The 24,254-nt window shown below is 45.6% G+C and overlaps 1 protein-coding gene across 1 annotated transcript in view; it reads right to left on the bottom strand.

The window, feature by feature from the left end:
* LOC144504829 (synaptojanin-2-like) overlaps positions 1-24,254 on the bottom strand; it is a 249,212-nt gene that overhangs the window by 169,374 nt on the left and 55,584 nt on the right. The window contains exon 3 of the mRNA XM_078230581.1: positions 6,547-6,814. Within this exon, the coding sequence (XP_078086707.1) occupies positions 6,547-6,814 (268 nt within the window). The remainder of the gene's footprint in view (positions 1-6,546; positions 6,815-24,254) is intronic.

Here is a 24,254-nt window from a genome sequence, read left to right as displayed (position 1 = left end):
GTGTATCTTAGGCACAAAGAACTAAGCACTGCAGGTAGACTGGATGGATACAGGAAGTGCAGGGATGAAGTAAAAAAGAAAATAAGGAAATCAAAGAGAGGGCATGAAAAAAAGATTAGCAAGTAAAGTTAAAGAAAATCCAAAGATGTTTTATCAATATATTAATGGTGAAAGGTTAGTCAAGGAAAAAGTGGGACCTATCAGAGATGAAGAAAGGACTTTGTGTGTAGATGCAGGGGCTGTGGGAAGGGTTTTAAATGAATATTTTGTCTGTGTTTACAAAGGAGAGGGATGATGCAGATTTAGTAGTACAGGTGGAGCACTGTGAGATGTTGGATGGTATAATCAGAAAGAGAGAGGATGTACTCAAAGGCTTGGAATCCTTGAATGTTGCCAGGGCCAAATGGACTGTTTCCAAGGCTGCTGAAGGAGGTCAGGGAGGAGACAGGAGATGCTCTGAGGATCATTTAATTCTCACTAAGATACCTCCTGGGTACCAGAGGACTGGAGAATTGCAAACGTAGTTCCATTGTTCAAAAGGGACTGAAGGAAATGCCAAACAATTAAAGGCCAGTTAGTCTTATGTTGGTGGGCAATTTAGTAAAATCAATCCTGAGAGATAGGATTAACTGTCACGTAGAAAGGCATGGACTTGTCAGGAATGGTCAGCATGGATTTGTTAAAGGAAGGTCTTGCCTCTCAAACTTGATTGAATTCTTTGAGGAACTGATAAGGGTTGATGGAGGTAATGCAGTGGATGTTGTGTACATGGATTTTAGCAAGGTATTTGACAAGGTCCCGCATGGCAGATTGGTCAAAAAAGTAAAAGCTCATGGGACTTGGGGTAATTTGGCAAACTGGATCAAAGATTGGCTTAGTAACAGGAAACAAAGGATAATGATTGATTGGAATGGGAAGTTTTTCAAATGGTGTTCCACAGGGCTTGGTTTTAGGACACCGATTTGAACTTAAATGCAGTATTCTGCACCTTCAGCCATTTCTTGATATTACGTGGGGTGAATCAAATTGGCTGGAGACTGGCATCTGAGATGCTGGGGATCACTGGAGAAAGCTGAGATGGATCCTCAAATTGGCACTTCTGGCTGACGATTGCTGCAAATACTTCAGCCTTGTCTTTTGCACTGATGTGCTGGGCTCCATCATTGAGGTGGGGAAATTTGTGGAACCTCAAATTTTCCCACCTCACTTGTCAAAGTTAGGAGGCTGAGAACACATGAAGCAAGTGTGGAATACAAGGAAAGTAGAAAGAAACTTAAGCAATAAGTAAGGAGAGCTAAAAGGGGTCACGAGAAATCATTGGCCAGCAGGATTAAGGAAAATCCCAAGGCTTTTTATACATATATAAAGAGCAAGAGGATAGCCAGGGAGAGGGTTGGCCCACTCAAGGGCAAGGGAGGGAATCTATGCGTGGAACCAGAGGAAATGGGCGAGGTATTAAATGAGTACTTTGCATCAGTATTCACCAAAGAGAAGGACTTGGGGAATGATGAGTCTGGGGAAGGGTGTGTAGATAGTTTGAGTCATGTTGAGATCAAAAAGGAAGAGATTTTGAGGTTGTTGACAAACATTAAGTTAGACAAGTCCCGAGGGCCTGATGGGATATACCCCAGAATACAGAGAAAGGCAAGGGAGGAAATTGCTGGGGCCTCGAGAGAAATCTTTGTATCCTCACTGGCTACAGGGGAGATCATGATGTGGAGATGGCGGCGTTGGACTGGGGTAAACACAGTAAGAAGTTTCACAACACCAGGTTAAAATCCAACAAGTTTATTTGGTAGCACAAGCCACTAGTTTTCGGAGCGCTGCTCCTTCATCAGGTGATCGTTCCGAAAGCTAGTGGCTTTTGCTGCCAAATAAAGCTGTTGGACTTTAACCTGGTGTTGTGAGACTTCTTACAGGGGAGATCTCAGAGGATTGGAGAATAGCCAATATTGTTCCTTTGTTTAAGAAGGGTAGCAAGAATAATCCAGGTAATTACAGGCCGGTGAGCCTTACATCAGTGTAGGGAAATTATTGGAGAGGATTCTTCGAGACAGGATTTATTCCCACTTGGAAATAAGTGGACGTATTAGCTTGAGGCAACATGGTTTTGTGAAGGGGAGGTCGTGTCTCACGAGCTTGATCGAGTTTTGAGGAAAAAAACGAAGATCATTGATGAGGGTAGGGCAGTGGATGTTATCTACATGGACTTCAGTAAGGCCTTTGACAAGGTCCCTCATGGCAGACTGGTGCAGAAGGTGAAGTCGCATGGGATCAGAGGTGAGCTGGCAAGGTGGATACAAAACTGGCTCGGTCCTAACCTGTGCTTAATGCTCTCTCCACGCACATTGTCTGTACCTTTAAGATTTGATTAGCTGTATTAGCATTGATTAGCATTGATTAGCATTCCAATCATTATTCTGTAAATTGAGTTTGTGTCTCTGTATGCCCTGTTTGTGAGAACATCTCCCACTCCACCTGACAAAGGAGCAGCACACTCCCAAAGCTAGTGGCATTTGCTACCAAATAAATCTGTTGGACTTTAACCTGGTGTTGTTAGACTTCTTACTGTGTTTACCCCAGTCCAACGCCGGCATCTCCACATCGGTCATAGAAGACAGAGGGTAGCAGTGGAAGGGTGCATTTCTGAATGGAGGGCTGTGACAAGTGGCGTTCCTCAGGAATCAGTGCTGGGACCTTTGTTGTGATATATATATATATATTATATATATATATAAATGATCTGGAGGAAAATGTAACTGGTTTGATTAGTAAGTTTGCGGACGACACAAAGGTTGGTGGATTTGCGGATAGCGATGAGGACCATCAGAGGATACAGCAGGATATAGATCGGTTGGAGACTTGGGCGGAGAGATGGCAAATGAAGTTTAATCCGGATAAATATGAGGTAATGTATTTTGGAAGGTCTAATACAGATAGGAAATATACAGTAAATGGCAGAACCCTTAAGAGTATTGATAGACAAAGGGATCTGGGTGTACAGGTACACAGGTCACTGAAAGTGGCAATGCAGGTGGAGAAGGTAGTCAAGAAGGCAAACGGCATGCTTGCCTTCATCGGCCGGGGCATTGAGTTTAAAAATTGGCAAGTCATGTTGCAGTTTTATAGAACCTTAGTTAGGCCGCACTTGGAATATAGTGTTCAATTCTGGTCGCCACACTACCAGAAGGATGTGGAGGCTTTGGAGAGGGTACAGAAAAGATTTACCAGGATGTTGCCTGGTATGGAGGGCATCAGCTACGAGGAGAGGTTGGAGAAACTTGATTTGTTCTCACTGGAACGACAGAGGTTGAGGGGAGACCTGATAGAAGTCTACAAGATTATGAGAGGCATGGACAGAGTGGATAGTCAGAAGCTTTTACCCAGGGTGGAAGAGTCAATTACTAGGTGGGATAGGCTTAAGGTGCGAGGGGCAAGGTTTAAAGGAGATGTACGAAGCAGATTTTTTACACAGAGAGTAGTGGGTGCCTGGGACTTGTTGCCGGGGGAGGTAGTGGAAGCGGATTCAGTAGTGACTTTTAAGGGGCGCCTTGACAAATACATGAGTAGGATGGGAATAGAGGGATATGGTCCCCGGAAGGGTAGGGGGTTTTAGTTAAGTCGGGAGCATGGTCAGTGCAGGCTTGGAGGGCCGAAGGGCCTGTTTCTGTTCTGTAATTTTCTTTGTTCTTTTGTTCTCCCCCTCCAGTGAGTTGTTTCATTGTCTAGCACCATTCAGCGCTAGATGTGGTAGGACTGCAAAGCTTAGTTCTAATTCATTGGTTGTGGGATTGCTTAGTTCTGTCTATTATTTGCTGTTTATGCTTTTGACAGGCAGGTCTGATGGCCCATAGCACCTCATGGATCCCCAGTCTTGAGATGATCTTGCTCTTTAGTGCCTCCCACTGGTTTTCCACTGTTTTATCCCCTAGCTGTGCTGTCCAGTCCACCTCTGTCAAGTCCCTTCTCATTCCTGCAAATGTGCCTTACCCCAGTTCAAAGCTTTTATTCCTGCTTTATCTCTGTCCTTTTCCATGGTAATGCTAACTCTAACTCAATTGTGATCACTATCCCCGATATGGTCACCAACTGTCATTTCACCCACTGGTTCCCCAAGACTAGGTCTATATTTGCATCATCTCTTGTTGGGTTTGTCACTAATTGGTTGAAAAGAATTTCCTGGACACACTGCATGAACTCTTCTCTCTCAGTGCCGCCTTATATTTTCCCCTTTTGCGATTTTGTGGAGTCTATGTTTAATGTTTAAGACTGCACTCCCTTTTTAGTTATCTAAAAAGTCTTTTATTGATGGTTTGTTTGCACTTCAGTCCCACGCTCCTGATCTATGGGCACCCGGTGCAGAGGGGAGGCGGGGAAGGAAGAGGAACTCCTCATGAACCTGCTCCTGGGTCTGGCAAAACTTGCCTTAAACAGGTCCGGACAGTTGGTGACCGAGGGGGTCGTCTGACCTGACTGTCTGTCCCTCCACCGCATTCCCAGTCAGGTGTCCCTGGAGAGGGAGCATGCAGAGTCCACGGGCACCATTGAGGCCCTCTGTGTCCGTTGGGCCCTGCAGGGGCTAGGGTTTATTACTGACCACTTTAATCACATTTTGGCTTGATGTTTTAAGTTTCCTTTACGCTTTGTCTTTTGGTTCAGGCGGTTCCCTTCTTTTTGGAAGCTGCCCTTCTTGCTTTGTCCCTGACTGTTTTTTGATTTTGCCAAAAAGAAAATACCACTTATATTGTTTGAATCCCAGTTAATATTGAGATAGTTAAAGTCTCCTATTATTGCCCTCATGCTCTTACAGGCAGAAATTTGCCTACATATTTGTTGTTCTATCTCCCTCTCACTATTTGGGGGTCTGTAGTATACTCCTGGTATACTACTGCACCTTTTTTATTTCTAAGCTTAACCCATAAAGTTTCATTTGTTAACCTGTTTAGTACATCATCCCTTCTCACAACTGGAATTGATTCTTTAACCACGAGTGCTCTCCCCCTCCTTTTTTATCTTCCACTCTATCGTGTCTGAAGACTCCATAATCAGGGATATTGAGCTTTTTCCACCTTCATTACATCACCTGACTTCATCCCTATCTCAGCTCAGCTGCTGCTGAAACCCTCATTTGTGCCTCCATGACCTCCAATCCTTATTCCAATACAGTTCTGGCTGGTCTCACATTCTGGCTTCCATAAACTTGAGGTCAGCTAAAACTCTGCCGCCCAGATCTTAACTCACACCAAGTCTCGTTTCCCCATCACCCCTGTGTTTACTGACCTACATTGGCTCCTGGTCAAGCAATATTTTGATTTTAAGATTCTTAACTTTTTTCAAATTTCTCCATGGCCTCACCTCTCCCTCCAGCCCCACAAACCTCCAAGATGCCCAATGCTCCTCCAACTCCAATCTCTTGTGCATCCCCAGTTGTAATTTCTGTACCACTGGCAGCACTGTCTTCAGTTGCCTAGGCCTCTAACTCTAGAATCCCATTCCTACACATCTCTACCTCTATACCTCACTTTCACCCTTTAATCTTTTAACCAGGCTTTTGGTCATCTGATTGAAGATATCCTTGTGTGGCTTGGTGTCATACATGGCTTTCTAATACCCCTGTAAAGCACATTGGGATGGTTCATTCCCTTAAAGGCACTATATAGATATATAAATATGCTGTTGTAATGCTTTTCTCCATGAACCAGCCTTCTAATGCTACTCCATTGTCACCCCCTTCAATATTCCTGTTTGAAACAATTAACCGCTTTCCAATTTTAAAAAAATAACAAATTGGGGAACTATTCAGCAACACATTCCATTCTCATTTGGAAAAACCTCCTTCTTTAGGCTCAGTAGTCTCATCATGAATTCCTGGCTGAGCTCCAAGAATAACTGAACTTCTTAGCTCAACAAGCACTGATTAAGCAGCTTGAAGGGGAGTGCAAGCTTTGAGTGACATCTCTAACCTGACTTTTCTTTGTGATGTTTAAAGTGGCAGAGTATTTATTCACACAAGATTAAGAGAAAAGGATAAAATATATTTTTTAATTGATGCAATGAACGACTGATTGATTGACAGCTTTATGAAGTAGTAAGAGGGACAATGTATTTCAATGGCAACGTCAAATGTTTTGTTTTTGGTTACCAACTCTAGACTATGGTTTCCTCCGTGTTTCACAACTTCTCTGACAGGCCATGAGCCACATCTGTAATGGAATGAGCCTGACTCCATCAAAGTTGTGGGGTGTTTGAAATGGAGCTGGCAAAGGCAGGAGTGCAAGCTTCACTAGCCCCACCTTTCGGGAATGGGTGTGGGAATCCCAGAATAAGATCCCACACATCACTTTTAAAGGCCTACCGACTTGGCCCAACTCGATGAAAATCAGGATTCACATTTGAGGAATGGAATCTGGGCTTTATGATCTCTATTGCTCACACCACATCCCATGAAGGTTTCACTCAGAGCTGGAGGACAAGCAACATCTTAGTATTTTAAGGAGATTGCTGAGATTGCTGATAGAACTAAGTGAATTAAAACAAGAAGCTCACCATAAAAAGCGACTTCCTGCCTCTCGATCCTTTGTATATAGCTTCTGTGCACAAAGGTTAAGATCAAAAGCCGAACCCGGAGTTGATGAAAAATAAAACATCCCAGAGTTGAGCAGTTTCCTCAAGGCAGTGACTCGCTCTTCATCAGCTATTGCTTCTTGAAGTGGAACAAAATCTGTCGTGGTAATTTTGCAAATGTCTGTGTCACGAATCCTCCCTACAGATGTACAACCCGTCACCAGAACCAGAAAGCAGAGCCTCCAATCACCTGCAAATGAAAAGCATAGAATTAAAATCTCTCAACACCTGGTTGAAAGAGATAGAGAACTTACAGGAGTCTACAAAAAAAAAGGTAGGTCCTCTCAAAAAAAAAATCAACAAAAGAAATACAAAAGTCATCACTTAGAGATATTACAGAAGTAGGCCGGGATTCTCCCAAAAAAATCCAAAGTCCCCAATTTGCGTGAAATCGGGAGTAACTCACCCCCCACCCCGATTTTTTTAGCGGGATTTTCAGATTGAATCTCCCACGCTCCGAGTACTGCAGAGTGCCTCAGCCGGATTTCCTCTGAAAATCAATGGACGGCCCAAGAGGCCGGCAGCATAGCACTGAGCGGGCCACTGCGCATGCGCCGATCTATCAGCACGGAGATCCACGCATGCGCTGTGGCCCTGCATAGCCAGTCTCCCTATTGCTGGCCAGCCCGATCGCTGGCCAGCCCTGCGACTCCCCATCGCTGCCCCTCCAACCCACTGATTGCTGGCTTCCCGGACTACTCAAGGCCATGGGCACCCCCCCTTACCCCTGATCTCCTGGGGGGCCTTAATGGCCTTTCTTCAGTCCTGTGGGGTCAGGCCGCCTGTTTCCCATAAGTGAGGAGCAGTTGTAAACCCCGGTGGAGTGAACCACTCCTGTGGGGGGGTGTGGAGAAATCTTCGGACCCGCTAATGATATGGAAACCCTCACTTCTGGCGTGGAGCTGATCATATTAGAAATCTTGGAGCCGGAGACGTGCACCCAGACAAGCCCACGAAGCGGCCTCCACTGATGTCTCCTGGTCCAGTCCACTGCGCTGGCTGGGAGAATCACCCCTGTAGTGTTTTAGACTTCTTTTAAACCTCAGGTTTACCATTCTTCTTGGCAACATTATGAGCCTCTTCTTTATGTCTACTGCCCATAGCTTCTTGAGTTAGCCAAAGATGGAACATTTTACCCTGTGGAGTTTCTGACTCTTATTGGAACGTACATTTGTGTAAAATTATGAAATATTTCTTTGAATGCTTCAGCTCGTTTGCTTTTCAGCCACCAGAGGGGTGGGGAGGGAGGGGGGGTGGTAGATTCTCCAGCCCCACCAGACAGCCAGCGAGAATCCTGATGCCCCGTTGAATGGGGCATCAGCCAGAAATCAGGATTCCCACCCATCGTCAAGAGTATTGGGATTTACCCGGCCCGCCCTGCCAGCCCTGATCAGGTTCTCAACCAGACCAGGCAGGATCCTGAAAATTTACAATTAGTGGCCTGGATGGCTCATTCAGTGGCCTGCCATCATTCATCCACCTCCCTCCTCCCCAGCAGGAACTGCACTGGGTGGGCTTTGGTGCTGGTAATGACCAACGTGGACCTGGCATGCTGGACCCTGTGGGGGTTAAGAAGATAGATCCACTCGCCACGGTCCCTCTACGGCTGCCAACTCAAAGTGGAAGTATTCCCCAAGGGCCCTGGTGGTTGGGTGGGATCGGGCTGGAGGCAAGGGGTGGATCTCGGCACTTTCCCCAGGGATAGGAGCCTTGTGGCTGGACTGCCCCTTCTAGCCCTGGCGGACCTGAAGATCACCACTGGCATGGTGATTTTAGGCAGCTCTCTGCTCAATATCTTCATTCCTACCTGTCTCCAATGAGAACTTTGAAGTCGCTTGGTGACTTTAATCTCCATGTCCCCGATCAACTGCAGGCTTTGAAATCACAGCAACACTCCATTCTGCATCAGGGATTTCTCTTTCTCTCTGCCAGAAGCTGCAGGTGAGAGCAAACCCCTTTGGACACCTCTGACAGAGAGGAGATGTCACTTTGATTGCTCCTCAGCCGTTCACTCCACCCCATTCAATTCACTTTTAATTTAAGACTCTGAGCTTTTCTAGAAAGTTCAGAGTCTTGGAAATGCCTTACCAACCCTTTGAAAACTTCTGTTTCCGAACAACTTTAGTCCAGTTATTTTAATTCTCATTTGATTAACAGCTTAATGGTTTTCTACTCAGTCAGTTGTGTTTATTTACCTCCGACTTCACGCTCGAATCTCTGGTATCCCATGGTTCCTAACCACAATATTTACACAAAAGATGAAGTGAAAAACACTTCTGAAGTTGCCTTCAAAGAGAACAGGATAGTAGCCAAGGAGAGGAATCTCTGGCAGTAGAAGAGTGGTGGTCAAAAATTCAGGTGGGAAAAGACACCGGAATACAGATATGAAGGTGGAGGAAATCAGGGCAAAATATAATTGGCAATAATAGAGACAGAGAGGGGAAAATGGCTAGTGGACCTAGCTTCTCGACCTCCTCAAGGTCCAGCATGCCAGGTCCACGTTGGTCATTACCAGCATCAAAGTCCTCCCAGTGCAGTTCCTGCTGGGGTGGTGGATGAATGATGGTAGGCCACTGAATGGGCCATCCAGCCCACTAATTGTAAAAGATTCAAAATTTAAATCTACGGTTCAATATGGGACAGAGCTATAAAATCCAGCTGCATTCAGTCACTGTTTCATGTTCCAACTACCTGGAATGGCGGTGGAGCACAATGGATAACCTCAGTGTTATCAGATGAAAGATTAAAAGAAATAGAATAGAATTTTCATTCATAAACCAACAATGAACATTGTGAACATGTAGGGGTGTGATGCTCTCTATGGTCAATTAGCCATGTTCATATGAGACCAGTTAAAAGGGGGAACAGAGGAGCTCCTGTTGCTTATGGAATTGTGCCCCAGCATGTCACCCTCTTTAAGCTGTAGACAAAAAACTTGGAAAATCACAACTCTGCAATAGCAGGTACTCTTTGGCAGTATTAGTGGAATATCTGTCTCTGGTAGCAAAACAAAGAGCAATTTCAAACTCCTCAAAGCCAAAGGCAATTTGATATAAGTTTATTTATTGTTTCACAAGTAGGCTTACATTAACACTGCAATGAAGTTACTGTGAAAATCTTCTCGTCACCACACTCCGGCACCAGTTAGGGTACACTGAGGGAAAATTTAGTATGGCCAATTCACCTAACCAGCACGTCTTCGGACTGTGGGAGAAAACCAGAGCACCCGGAGGAAACCCACGCAGACATGGGCAGAACATTTAGACTCTGCACAGACAGTGACCCAAGCCAGGAATCGAACACGGGTCCCTGGCACTGTGAGGCAGCAGTACTCTCTGAATGATCCCAAATTTTCATCCCAAAGATAAGCTTTGGTACAACAAAATTACAGCAATAAGAACTCAGCCGCTGGTGCAGACAAGCCAGCGTGTACCAATGACAGTCCCTGGGACGGATGGTCATCGGATTATAAAACCACCTGCCAAATCCAAAAATGATGGTTAATATGAAGGTGATCAACCAGCATTATGGAAATCGCTGGGAACATGGGAAAAGCCAAAAGTAGAACCATCAGCAGTGAAAGTCCACAACCTTTGAGGAGTGAAAGAGGTGGATTGCCACTCCGAACCGACTGACCTGTGCTTAAATGCTAAAGTATCTGTCTCAGCTGACCTTCCTGACTCAGGCCGGGTGTGATTCAAATAGCAAAGAATATCCCCAGCTCCAATAGCCAAGTGTAAAAGAAGTGGAGTGAAGGAAGACACACCCCTTTTTTTTACAGCACTGCCTGCCATAAAGCAAGTGAGTTTAAATGTTGCACTGAAAATGACAGGCCAGGGAGAAGGTAAGTAAATGCGATCTGGGGGTGGAGTTTGGACATCAAAGAACAAAGAAAAGTACAACTCAGAAACAGGCCCTTCAGCCCTCCAAACCTGCCCCAATCATGATGCCTGCTGAAACTAAAACCATATGCATTTACAGTATCCTTCCATTCCCATCCTATTCATGTATTTGTCTAGTTGCCCCTTAAATGCCACTATCGTACCTGCTCCCACTACCTCCCCAGGGAGCACGTTCCAGACATTCACCACCCTCTGTGTAAAAACCTTGCCTCGCACATCTCCTCTAAACTTTTCCCCACGCACCTTGACTTTTCTACCCCAGGAAAGAGCATCTGACTATCCACTCTGTCCATGCCACTCATAATCTTGTAAACCTCTATCAGGTCACCCCCTCAACCTCCGTCATTCCAGTGAAAACAAACCGAGTTTCTTCAACCTCTCCTCATAGTTAATACCCTCCAGACCAAGCAACATCCTGGTAAACCTCTTCTGTACCCTCTCTGAAGCATCAACATCCTTCTGGCGACCAGAATTGTATGCAATATTCCAAATGAGGCCTAACTCTGTACAGCTGCAGCATGACCTGCCAATTTTTATACTCAATGCCCCGACCAATGAAGGCAAGCATGCCGTATGCTTTCTTGACTACCTTATCCATCTGCGTTGCCACTTTCAGTGATTGGTGGACATGGGGAAGGCAGAGGAGCTGAAGGCGTGGATAGACACATGGAAATATGACATTATAGCCATTAGTGAAACTTGGCTACAGGAGGGGCGGGACTGGCAGCTCAATGTTCCAGGGTTCCAATGTTTCAGGCGTGATAGAGACAGAGGGATAAAAGGTGGGGGGGGTGGCATTGTTGGTCAGGGAAAATATTACAGCGGTACTAAGGCAGGATAGCTTAGGGAGCTTGTCTACAGAGGCCCTATGGGTGGAGCTGAGAAACAGGAAAGGTATGACCACATTAATGGGGTTGTATTATAGACCACTCAATCGTCAGCGAGAATTGGAGGAGCAAATCAGCAGAGAGATAGCTGACAACGGCAAGAAACACAAAGTTGTGATAGTAGGGAATTTTAATTTTCCACATATAGATTGGGACTCGCATACTGTTAAAGGTTTAGACGGGGTAGAGTTTGTAAAATGTGTTCAGGAAAATTTTCTACATCAGTATATAGGAGGTGCCAACTAGAGAGGATGCGATATTGGATCTCCTATTGGGAAATGAGTTAGGGCAGGTGATGGATATGAGTGTGAGGGAACACTTTGGATCCAGTGATCATAATGCCATTAGTTTCAACCTGATCATGGATAAGGATAGATCTGGTCCTCGGGTTGAAGTTCTGAACTGGAAAAAGGCCAAATTTGATGAAACAAGAAGGGATTTGTGACGAAGGGGCAGCGCTCCGAAAGCTTATGGTATTTGCTACCAAATAAACCTGTTGGACTTTAACCTGGTATTGTGAGACTTCTTAGTGTGGATTGGCACAGGCTGTTCTCTGGTAAGGAAGTAAATGGAAAGTGGGAGGCCTTCAAAGGAGAAATATTGAGAGTGCAGAGTTTGTATGTTCCTGTCAGGATCAAAGGTAAAGTAAATAGGAATAAGGAACCTTGGTTCTCGAGGGAGATTGTAACACTGATTAAGAGGAAGAGAGAGTTGTATGAAATGTACAGGCAGCAAGGAGCAGATCAGATGCTCGAGGAGTATAAAAAGTGCAAGAAGCTACTTAAGAGGGAAATCAGGAGGCTAAAAGAAGACATGAGGTTGCTTTGGCAGACAGAGTGAAGGAAAATCCAAAGAGCTTCTATAGGTATGTTAGGAGCAAAAGGATAGTGAGGGATAAAATTGGTCCTCTTGAAGACCAGAGTGGTAGACTGTGTATGGAACCAAAAGAGATGGAGGAGATACTAAATGGTTTTTTTGCATCCGTATTTACTGAGGAAATGGGCACGGAGTCTACGGAAACAGGGCAAACAGGTAGGGAGGTCATGGAACCGTTACAGATTAAAGGGGAGGAGGTGCTCGCTGTCTTGAGGCAAATCAGAGTGGATAAATCACCAGGACGGGACAGGGTATTCCCACGGACCTTGAGGGAAGCTAGTGTTGAACTTGCAGGGGCCCTGACAGACATATTTAAAATGTCAGTATTCACGGGGCAGGTGCTGGATGATTGGTGGGTGGCTCATGTTGTTCCGTTGTTTAAAAAAGGTTCCAAAAGAATCCAGGAAATTATAGGCCAGTAAGTTTGACGTCGGCGGTGGGCAAGTTATTGGAAGGTGTGATAAGGGATAGGATCTACAAATATTTCGATAGACAGGGACTTATTAGGGAGAGTCAACATGGCTTTGTGCGTGGTAGGTCACGTTTGACCAATCTATTAGAGTTTTTCGAGGAGGTTACCAGGAAAGTGGATGAAGGGAAGGCGGTGGATGTTGTCTACCTGGATTTCAGCAAGGCCTTTGACAAGGTCCCTCATGGGAGGTTAGTTAGGAAGGTTCAGTCGCTAGGTATACATGGGGAGGTAGTAAATTGGATTAGACACTGGCTCAATGGAAGAAAATTGACCTGGACCTGCAGAGTTTCACTGGCTGTCTTGTCTGGAGACAATACACATCTTTTTAGCCTGTCTTGATGCTCTCTCCACTCACGTTGTTTGTATCTTAAAGACTTGATTAGCTGTAAGTATTCGCATTCCAGCCATAGAAATCATAGAATCATAGAAACCCTACAGTGCAGAAGGAGGCCATTCGGCCCATCGAGTCTGCACCGACCACAATCCCACCTAGGCCCTACCCCCACATATTTACCCGCTAATCCCTCTAACCTACACATCCCAGGACTCTAATGGGCAATTTTTAACCTGGCCAATCAACCTAACCCGCACATCTTTGGACTGTGGGAGGAAACCCACGCAGACACGAGGAGAATGTGCAAACTCCACACAGACAGTGACCTGAGCCGGGAATCGAACCCGGGACCCTGGAGCTGTGAAGCAGCAGTGCTAACCACTGTGCTACCGTGCCGCCCATTATTCATGAAAATTGAGTCTGTGTCTTTATATGCCCTGTTTGTGAACAGAATTCCCACTCACCTGAAGAAGGGGCTTGGAGCTCCGAAAGCTTGTGTGGCTTTTGCTACCAAATAAACCTGTTGGACTTTAACCTGGTGTTGTTAAACTTCTTTCAAAGGAAGAAGCCAGAGAGTGGTTGTGGAGGATTGCTTCTCTGAGTGGAGGCCTGTGACTAGTGGTGTGCCGCAGGGATCGGTGTTGGGTCCATTGTTGTTTGTCATCTATATCAATGATCTGGATGATAATGTGGTAAATTGGATCAGCAAGTTTGCTGATGATACAAAGATTGGAGGTGTAGTGGACAGTGAAGAAGGTTTTCAAAGCTTGCCGAGGGATTTGGACCAACTAGAAAAATGGGCTGCAAAATGGCAATTGGAATTTAAGATGTGGAGATGCCGGCGTTGGACTGGGGTAAGCACAGTAAGAAGTCTCACAACACCAGGTTAAAGTCCAACAGGTTGATTTGGTAGCAAATACCATAAGCTTTCGGAGCACAGCTCCTTCGTCAGATGGAGTGGATATCTGTTCTCCAACAGTGCACAGACACAGAAATCAAGTTACAGAATACTAATTAGAATGCAAATCTCTACAGCCAGCCAGGTCTTAAAGGTACAGACATTGTAAGAAAAACTTGGACGGGTTCATGGATGAGAGGGGTGTGGAGGGATATGGTCCAAGTGCAGGTCAGTGGAACCAGGCAAAAAATGGTTCTGCACAGACAAGAAGGACCAAAAGGCCTGTTTCTGAGCTGTAATTTTCTATGGTTCTATGTACGCCCAGATCTCTCTGCCTGTCAATACTCCTAAGGGTTCTACCATTTACTGTATAATTCCAACATGCATTGGACCTTCCAAAATGTATTATCTTACACTTGTCCAGATTAAACTCCATCTGCCATTTCTCCGCCCAAGTCTCCAACCGGTCTATATCTTGCTGTATCCTCTGACAATCCTCTTCACTATCCGCAACTCCACCAATTTGTGTCATCTGCGAACCTCCTAATCAGACCAACTACATTTTCCTCCAAATCATTTATATATAACATAGGTCCCAGAACCGATCCCTGTGGAACACCCAGCACCCCTCTATTGCTACCCTTTATCTTCTATGGCCAAGCCAGTTCTGTGCCCATCTTGCCAACTCTCCTCTGATCCCGTGACTTCACCTTTCGTACCAGTCAACTATGAGTTACCCTGTCAAAAGCTTTACTGAAGTCCATGTACACAACATCAACTGCCTTTCCTTCATCTATCATCTTCGCCTCTTCCTCGAAAAGCTCAATCAAATTAGTGAGACACGATCTCCCCTTCACAAAACCATACTGTCCATCAGTAATAAGTCCATTTGTTTCCAAATGTGAGTAAATCCCTAAGAATCTTTTCCAATAATTTCCCGACCACTGACGCAAGGCTCACCGGCCTATAGTTTCCTGGATTATCCCTGCTGCCCTTCTTAAACAATGGAACAACGTTGGCTATCTTCCAGTCCTCTGGAACTTCACTTGTAGCTAATGAGGATACAAAGATTTCTGTCAAGGCCCCAGCAATTTCCGCCCTTGCCTCCCTCAGTATTCTGAGGTAGATCCCATCAGGCCCTGGGGACTAACCTACTTCAATGCTTTTTCAGAAACTCATAGCTGGGGGAAAATAATCGGACATTAGTGGGGGGACTCAGACATGGGGTGAGGGGTCAAATGACGGGGTTGAGTGGGATGGGGGGGAGAATCTCATGCGGGTGGGAGGGGTATTGTGGGGAATACCAAGGGGGTGAGGGTGCTTAGTCAGGTGTGGAGGTGTTCCGTGCAGGGCTCGGTCTGGGTCTTTAGACTAGTTACTCTGAAGTTCCAAATTCTTTTATTTCTTCTAACTCTTTCAGAGTAAGTCTCCAAGTTATTTTACCAACATTCTGACAGTGACTGCAATTCCAAACTATGAAATGTTTTGGGATGTCCTTAGATCATGAAAAACACGATATAAATGCAAGTACTTCTCTTTGTTCTGGCTAATAAACAAATCAAAATATTTAAAGACAGAATGAGGATTAACTAACCTCAATCATGAAAAGTGTTTACAATGGTTCCATGATCGCATTAACACTGCTCCAAGCAGCAAATGGAGATGTTATTATTAGAAACGCAACTCCAAAGTAAGAACAAACCATTCAAGATTCCTGGTACACGAAGAAAGAATCAACTGGTTCTAGAAAATTTGCTTTATGTAGCAAATGACCAATATGTTCACCACTCAAATCTGGATATCCAATTAGCATTAAAATCCAATTTGTGCAGGCAGTCAAAAAAGTAGAATGAAGTGGAATGTTGCCCTTTTATAACCTCAGAGTCATAGAATCCCTACAGTACAGAAGGAGGCCCTACAGTACAGAAGGGCAGCACGGTAGCACAGTGGTTAGCACTGCTGCTTCACAGCTCCAGGGACCTGGGTTTGATTCCCGGCTTGGGTCACTGTCTGTGTGGAGTTTGCACATTATCCTCCTGTCTGCGTGGGTTTCCTCCGGGTGCTCCGGTTTCCTCCCACAGTCCAAAGATGTGCGGGTTAGGTTGATTGACCATGCTAAAATTGCCCTTTAGTGTCCTGGGATGCGTAGGTTAGAGGGATTAGTGGGTAAATATGTCGAGATATGGGGGTCGGGCCTGGGTGGGATTGTGGTCGGTGCAGACTCAATGGGCCGAATGGCCTCTTTCTGTGCTGTAGGGTTTCTAAGATCCTAAGATTCTTTCTAAGATTCATTCGGCCCATCGAGTCTGCACCGACCACAATCCCACCCAGGCCCTATTCTCGTAACACCACATATTTACCCTGTTAATCCCCTGTCACAAGGGTCAAATTAGCATGGCCAATCCATCTAACCCGCACATCTTTCGAGTGTGGGAGGAAACCGGAGCACCCGGAGGAAATCTATGCAGCCACGGGGAGAATGTACATACGCCACAAAGACAGTGCCCCTAGGCCGAAATTGAACCTGGGTCCCTGGCGCTGTGAGGCAGCAGTGCTAACCATTGTGCCACCGTGCCACTCAATTGATGTAGCTGTTTAGCAGCAAAGAAGTTGTAGCTCTCACCTAATGAGCCAAAATATACCTTCTAAATGGGAAACTAAAACTTCATTTTACAATCCAGTAAGTTTAAAGTTTATTTATTAGTGTCACAAGTAGGCCTACATTAACTCTGCAATGAAGTCACTGTGAAAGTCCCCTAGTCGCCACACTCCAGCGCCTTTTCGGGTACACAGAGGGAGAATTCAGCATGGCCAATGCGCCTAATCAGAACGTCTTTTGGACATTTAATGGTTTCGTGAAGAAAGGTTGGTGGATTTGGGGATAGCAATGAGGACCATCAGAGGATACAGCAGGATATAGATCAGTTGGAGGCTTGGGCGGAGAGATGGCAGATGGAGTTTAATCCGGACAAATGAGAGGTAATGCATTTTGGAAGGTCTAATACAGATAGAAAATATACAGTAAATGGCAGAACCCTGAAGAATATTGATAGGCAAAGGGATCTGGGTTTACAGGTACACAGGTAACTGAAAGTGGCAATGCAGGTGGAGAAGGTAGTCAAGAAGGCATATGGCATGCTTGCCTTCATTGGCCGGGACATTGAGTTTAAAAATTGGCAAGCCATGTTGCAGCTTTATAGGACCTTAGTTAGGCCGCACTTGGAGTATAGTGCTCAATTCTGGTCGCCACACTACCAGGAGGATGTTGAGCCTTTGGAGAGGGTACAGAAAAGGATGTTGCCTAGTATGGAGGGCATTAGCTACGGGGAGAGGTTGGAGAAACTTGGTTTGTTCTCACTGGAACGACGGTGGTTGAGGAGCGACCTGATAGAAGTCTACAAGATTATGAGGGGCATGGACAGAGTGGATAGTCAGAAGCTTTTTCCCAGGGTGGAAGAGTCAATTACTAAGGGGCACAGGTTTAAGGTGCGAGGGGCAAGGTTTAAAGGAGATGTACGAGGCAGATTTTTTTTACACAGAGGGTGGTGGGTGCCTGGAACTCGTTGCCGGGGGAGGTTGTGGAAGTGGATACGGTAGTGACCTTTAAGGGGCGTCTTGACAAATACATGAATAGGATGGGAACAGAGGGATATGGTCCCCGGAAGCGTAGGGGGTTTTAGTTAAGTCAGGCAGCACGGTCAGTGCAGGCTTGGAGGGCCAAAGGGCCTGTTCCTGTGCTGTAATTTTCTTTGTTCTTTGAAAGTAAAAGTTCAAAGTTTTCTGAAAGTTTATTTTATTAATCACAAGTAGGCTTACATTAACACTGCAATGAAATTACTGTGAAAATCCCCTAGTTGCCACACTCTAGTGCCTGAGGGAGAATTTAGTATGGCCAATGTACCTAATCAACATGTTTTTCGGACTGTGGGAGGAAACCGGAGCACCAGGAGGAAACCCACGCAGACACGGGGAGAACGTGCAAACTCCACATCGACAGTAACGTAAGCTAGGAATCAAACCCAGGTCCCTGGCGCTGTGAGGCAGCAGTGCTAACCACTGTGCCATCTCGCGTAAGTCTATTGAGTTTCTATTTCGGAGCTCCCTTAAAAGCAAGTGTATATATATTTCAATCCCTTTGACAGTTTTTTTAATGATAAAGTGCTTTGCAATTCATATATATGTTAACTTATATAAATAGATTGAGCTAAACCATTGTCAGAGAACCATTCTTTACAAATCCACCAATGTCATCTATGATTACAGCAAGTGAGAGTAGGTTAATCTGATCAGCTTAATTTGGGTTCAATAACCCACCTTTCAGTTCAATAACATGCTGATGGTACGGTGATGTTTAGTTACTGGAACAGTATCAATTTAGTAGGCAGTGCATGGAAGAGTTGTGAGTCACTGTGGATAGGAAAATTGTGAGCTGGGAGATCAGGTGATGGATTAGCTATGCTGTTGGTTCTCAGTTAACGTTTGAAGTCAGTTAGAATACAATTACACTTCCAAAATGCAAAGTACCTTCCTTAACATTAATGAGCTGATGAACCAATGTTTATGCATTGCTCTCACAGTTTGCTAAAGCCCTTCAGATCATATTTCAATCAATGACTTCTTGCCATATAAGGCAGGCATTGTGAATCTGACAAGCCCAACTCTTCAGTGACCTGCTGATAACCGATCACTTTTCAATTCAGTGAGAGCAAATGAGCAAGAAAACCTGACTTTCAGGTTGAACAGGATCTGGTGCCTGAATCAAAGCTCAGGCCCAAGCTATTTCGAGAAAGAATAAGAAAAAAAAACATACCTCATATTTAATTAATTAAAACCTGGCTTTGAAGTGGGTCCTGCTGATTCATGTTTTACTATATTTGATTAATTTGGCTTATGTAGACCAACAAAACAGTATATTTAAGAATTCCTGGGATAATGGGAGAGTGCATTGTCACTAAGCATCGCTTTCAGAAAGCAGATAATTTATCATTTTAGGCCTAGAGTGGCAGTGTTGTACGATAGTATCCAATCATTCTTGTTTGGTACAATTAGAATAAGAGCAACTACACTGTCAGTTAGTGATAACATTTATCTGAGACGGTATCATTGATTTTCATCTTTCACAAAAATATAAAGGACACATTTGCTTATTCATCCTTGCTTCAAATTTACAGGATTTTGGGGGAGGTTTTGGCAGAGGACACCTCTGTAGTGGAGTAAATATGTTCAAACGTTTACATCATAGATATAATGCTACCTGATCAACACTGGAGCATTGCTACTTGATGACGTTCTTGCCATACAAGGCAAGTTCAGTATTATTATAATGATTCCAAGGGTGAGGAATTACAGAGAATCTAGACAGACTGAAGAAGCTGGGCTTGTTCTCCTTAGAGCAGAGAAGTCTGAAAGGACATTTAATAGAGCTGTTCAAAATCACACAGGGTTTTGAAGAGTAAATAAAGAGTAACTGTAATGGCTGAAGGGCAGATAACAAGAGAGTACGGATTGAAGTAAAATTATTAGAGGTGACATAGGGAGACACCTTTTCTGCAGGCTTTAAAATGAATTACCTGCCAGTTGGTGGATACTGATACAATACATACCTTCAAAACAAAAGTGAATAAATACTTGGAAGGAGAAAAACCTGCAGGGATATGAGGCAAGGGCAGAACAGTGGGACTAACCGGATTGCTCTTTAGAAGAGCCAGCACAGACTCAATGGGCCAAATAGTCTCCTTCTATGCTGTGCTATTCTATAATTCAGTAAGGAAATGAGAAGCCAACCCCCATGAGGGGCCAGATTTTCGCACTCAGTTCAGGAACTGTGCGTTGGGCCACTTCCTGAAGTTAGAAACTTCAACCCCCAGCGCCGACCGAGGGCAGGAAGTCAACCCCCAGCACCGCCCGAGGGGGAGAAGCCAACCCCCAGCGCCGCCCAAGGGCAGGAAGTCAACCCCCAGCACCGCCCGAGGGGGAGAAGCCAACCCCCAGCGCCACCCGAGGGCAGGAAGTCAACCCCCAGCACCGCCCGAGGGGGAGAAGCCAACCCCCAGCGCCACCCGAGGGCAGGAAGTCAACCCCCAGCGCCGCCCGAGGGGGAGAAGCCAACCCCCAGCGCCGCCCGAGGGCGGGAAGTCAACCCCCAGCGCAGCCCGAGGGCAGGAGGTCAACCCCCACCGCCGCCCAAGGGCAGGAAGTCAACCCCCAGCACTGCCCGAGGGGGAGAAGCCAACCCCCAGCGCCGCCCAAGGGCAGGAAGTCAACCCCCAGCGCCGCCCGAGGGAGAGAAGCCAACCTCCAGCGCCGCCCGAGGGCGGGAAGTCAACCCCCAGCGCAGCCCGAGGGCAGGAGGTCAACCCCCAGCGCCGCCCAAGGGCAGGAAGTCAACCCCCAGCACCGCCCGAGGGGGAGAAGCCAACCCCCAGCGCCGCCCGAAGGCGGGAAGTCAACCCCCAGCGCCGCCCGAGGGGGAGAAGCCAACCCCCAGCGCCGCCCAAGGGCAGGAAGTCAACCCCCAGCACCGCCCGAGGGGGAGAAGCCAACCCCCAGCGCCGCCCAAGGGCAGGAAGTCAACCCCCAGCACCGCCCGAGGGGGAGAAGCCAACCCCCAGCGCCACCCGAGGGCGGGAAGTCAACCCCCAGCACCGCCCGAGGGCGGGAAGTCAACCCCCAGCGCCGCCCGAGGGCAGGAAGTCAACCCCCAGCGCAGCCCGAGGGCAGGAGGTCAACCCCCAGCGCCGCCCAAGGGCAGGAAGTCAACCCCCAGCACCGCCCGAGGGGGAGAAGCCAACCCCCAGCGCCACCCGAGGGCAGGAAGTCAACCCCCAGCGCCGCCCGACGGCGGGAAGTCAACCCCCAGCACCGCCCGAGGGGGAGAAGCCAACCTCCAGCGCCACCCGAGGGAGAGAAGCCAAGCTCCACTGCTGCCTTAGGAAGAGAAGCCAAGCTCCACTGCTGCCTTAGGGAAGCGAATTCCACGCACCAACCACCCTTTGAGGGATAAAGTTCTCTTTATCTTTGTCTTAAAAGAGAGATCTCTTAATTTAAATTGCATCCCCTAGTTCTAGTGTACCCCTTGAGACAGGTATCCTTCACGTATCCACCCTATCAAGTCTCCTCAGGATCTTTCATGTGTCAATAAGATCACCTAATTCATCCAAATTTAAGGTGAGAGGGGAGAGATACAAAAGGGTCCAGAAGGACAATTCTTTCACATCGAAGGTGATGAGTGTCTGGAACGAGTTACCAGAGGCAGTAGTAGAGGCAGCTGCAATTTTGTCTTTTAAAAAGCATTAAGGCAGTTACATGGGTAAGACTGGTATAGAGGGATATGGGCCAAACGCAGGCAATTGGGGCTAGCTTAATGGTAAAAACTGGGCGGCTTGGACATGTTGAGCCGAAGGGCCTGTTTCCATGCTGTAAACCTCTATGACTCCACGACTCTGAAAGCCTGCCTCCATTGGTGGGACATGGGCCCAGTTCTATTGATGGTTGTTATGTCCTCTAGTCCTCAGCCCTTACCCACCCCCATATTCCCTGCTTCCCCCCTCATGTCTCACAAGATCACTCCATGCCCACTCATCCAGTATGGACTAAGTACACAACCAGTGAGCTATATGTTAGTACTGACAGTCTTTTAAATGTTTGTGAAATAAAAGATCAGCCATTCAAAATGCCTTTGAAAAAAATACCCGTTTTATATTCTCGTAAAACTATCAGAAGTGAAAGTCTCATTGAAGAAACATTTAATCCGCTTAATACCTATTAATCTTGTCCAAATAAACAAACAAGCATTAAAAAAGCACATCAAAAGGTTAAACTTAATGCAATCTGAATAACAGATCTGATCCACAGAGCTGAATACATTAGTCAGTCTTGGAGCTTACCCAGATATTCGTTATGAGGCTGACAACTTTATCAACAGAAGCAAGCTGAAGAGCTTGTAATGGGCCAGGCAGCTCCATTATAAGTGTGAGGCTGAGCCCCAAGGCTAACTAATGCATTCAGCACTGGAGGGAGTTGTCAGTGTTGACTCACTGCTTCTGTACCTAATGCATACTAGAAGACACAGTAGAGGTAAGGACATTAAATCAATGTGAAAATCAAACCACAGGTTTGATTTTCCATACTGTACAGTGCAGAGAAGGACTTTATCTACTGGATAAAGGACCTAAATGCATCCAAACCCCAGTTCTGGTCAATTTAATGGTCTCTCACTGTTTGTGGGCAGAGCCCTATGATCAGTCCCTGCATTGAATCATACTTCAAACACCATTATATTATGACAGTTGAAGTTGACAGGAGCTTTTAAACTTGGGTGCTAAATGATTCTCCATTCTCCCTCAAGGGTCAAGATCTGACTTGGCTGGCATAGTTCCCAAATGCTTCAGGAACCCACCTGCCTCCACAAAAACAGATATTACAAGGAAACTTTGAAGTCACAGCCGGCATTTAAATAATAAATCAGATGTCATACTAAGTAAACATTTGGCTAATCAGCCATGTTTCCTGACCTGAAGAAAATGGCAGCTGGCAGGAATCAGAGGGGAAGTTTAAAAATGCATCCTCACAGGCCTCCCAGGGGATGTTCTGACACCAAGGACGTCAATCTGCTGTGTGCCTTTGCCAAAGAGTGTGCAGAAAGTGATGGTGAACATCCAGAGAAAACAAAGGATTTGGATGGACAGAGGAGCCAAGGCCAACTGACAAGACAGGAGCCAGATATAAAGTTACCTTTCTGAATAGCCCTGACTACAAACATGTGAAGTTTTATCCTCCTAATCTGGCCTAACTCTCTGAGGACATTACAAGAGCTAATTTATAATCGTAACGATGAGACTGAGCTCCAATTTAGAATCAAAGCAGGATTAAAGACTGAAGGAGGATTTTAGAAAGGAACAAGGAAGCAGCTGAACAACAGCAGCATGTCAAAAAAAGAAAGGAAAAGGAATATCCGATGGTGGAAGACAATGGACTATACTACTGTTATATTTAGATGTTCAGCTTTTATAAAGTGTATATATATTGCAGAGTACTAACAAAACTAGAAGGCACTTTGTAAACCTCCTCTGCATTCTCTCCAGGTCAATTACATCCTTCCTGTAAAATGGTGACCAGAACTGCACACAATACTCCAGTCGTGGCCCGATGGCACAGTGTTAATTCCCAACTAGGGTCACCGTCTGTGTGGAGTCTGCACGTTCTCCCCGTGTCTGTGTTGGTTTCTTTCGGGTGCTCGGGTTTCCTCACACAGTCCGATAGACATGCTGGTTAGGTGCATTAGCCATGCTAAATTCTCCCTCAGTGTACCCAAACAGGTGCTGGAGTGTGGCGACTAGGGGATTTTCACAGTAACTTCATTGCAGTGTTAACGTAAGCCTACATGTGACACTAATAAACTTTTAAAAATGTGACAGGCTCACACAGAGTATTCAACCTTAGATGCTGCTTCTGAATTGTGAAAGAGCAGTGTCTCTCTTTTCACCTCTGAAGTCTAGAAACTGGGAGCTGCCGGAGGCTAGGTTTACTTCTCTGAGGTTTTGCTGTTTTGAGGATATATCCTTCCCTGAAACTCGCTGTCTGGATCTCTACCCAGAAGTGTTAAAAAGCTGGAAATCTAGCAATACCTAAGCATCTTTGGTTTCTGTGTGAACTGGTTCTACAGAAGGGACTTATTTTTATGGGGGACACTGCTGAATTGGAACAATAGAGATAGCTAGCTGTTCAGTAATCTATTTTGTCATGTTTAAGTCTTGTAAATGATAAAAGTTATGCTTTTTTTTGTTATATTCTAACTGTGTTCTTAAATAAAGTTTGATTTGATAAAAGCTTCCTAGTGGGTCACTTGAATCATACCTTGAGTGAAACAACTTATGCTCACACTAATTCCAAAATCAAATGTAAAAGTTAGAGTCTAGGCTAACTTCATAAAATACCTTGGAGTTTCTGATCTGGCCCTCAACAGGTAAGATACTCTATCAGAGAGTTGGTACAGGCTCGATGGGCTGAATGACCACCTCTGCCTTGCAGGGATTCTATGATTCTATGAACTGCTGCCTGTAGAAACCTGTGCACTTGTATGACAAGATCTCTTACTTCATCTACCTCTCTTAGTATATTCCCATTTGGTATGTATTCCCTATAACTGTTTCACCTCCCTAAATGCCTTACCTTATACTTCCCTATTTTAAAATCCACTTTACCACCCACACCACCAACCCATCTATATTGTTTTGGAGATTATAGCTATCCTCTACATTAC

This window comes from Mustelus asterias, chromosome 15 (assembly GCF_964213995.1).
Source record: "Mustelus asterias chromosome 15, sMusAst1.hap1.1, whole genome shotgun sequence".
NCBI lineage: Eukaryota > Metazoa > Chordata > Chondrichthyes > Carcharhiniformes > Triakidae > Mustelus > Mustelus asterias.
Note: the sequence above shows the minus strand (reverse complement) of the source record. Positions and strands in the feature narration are given on the sequence as shown.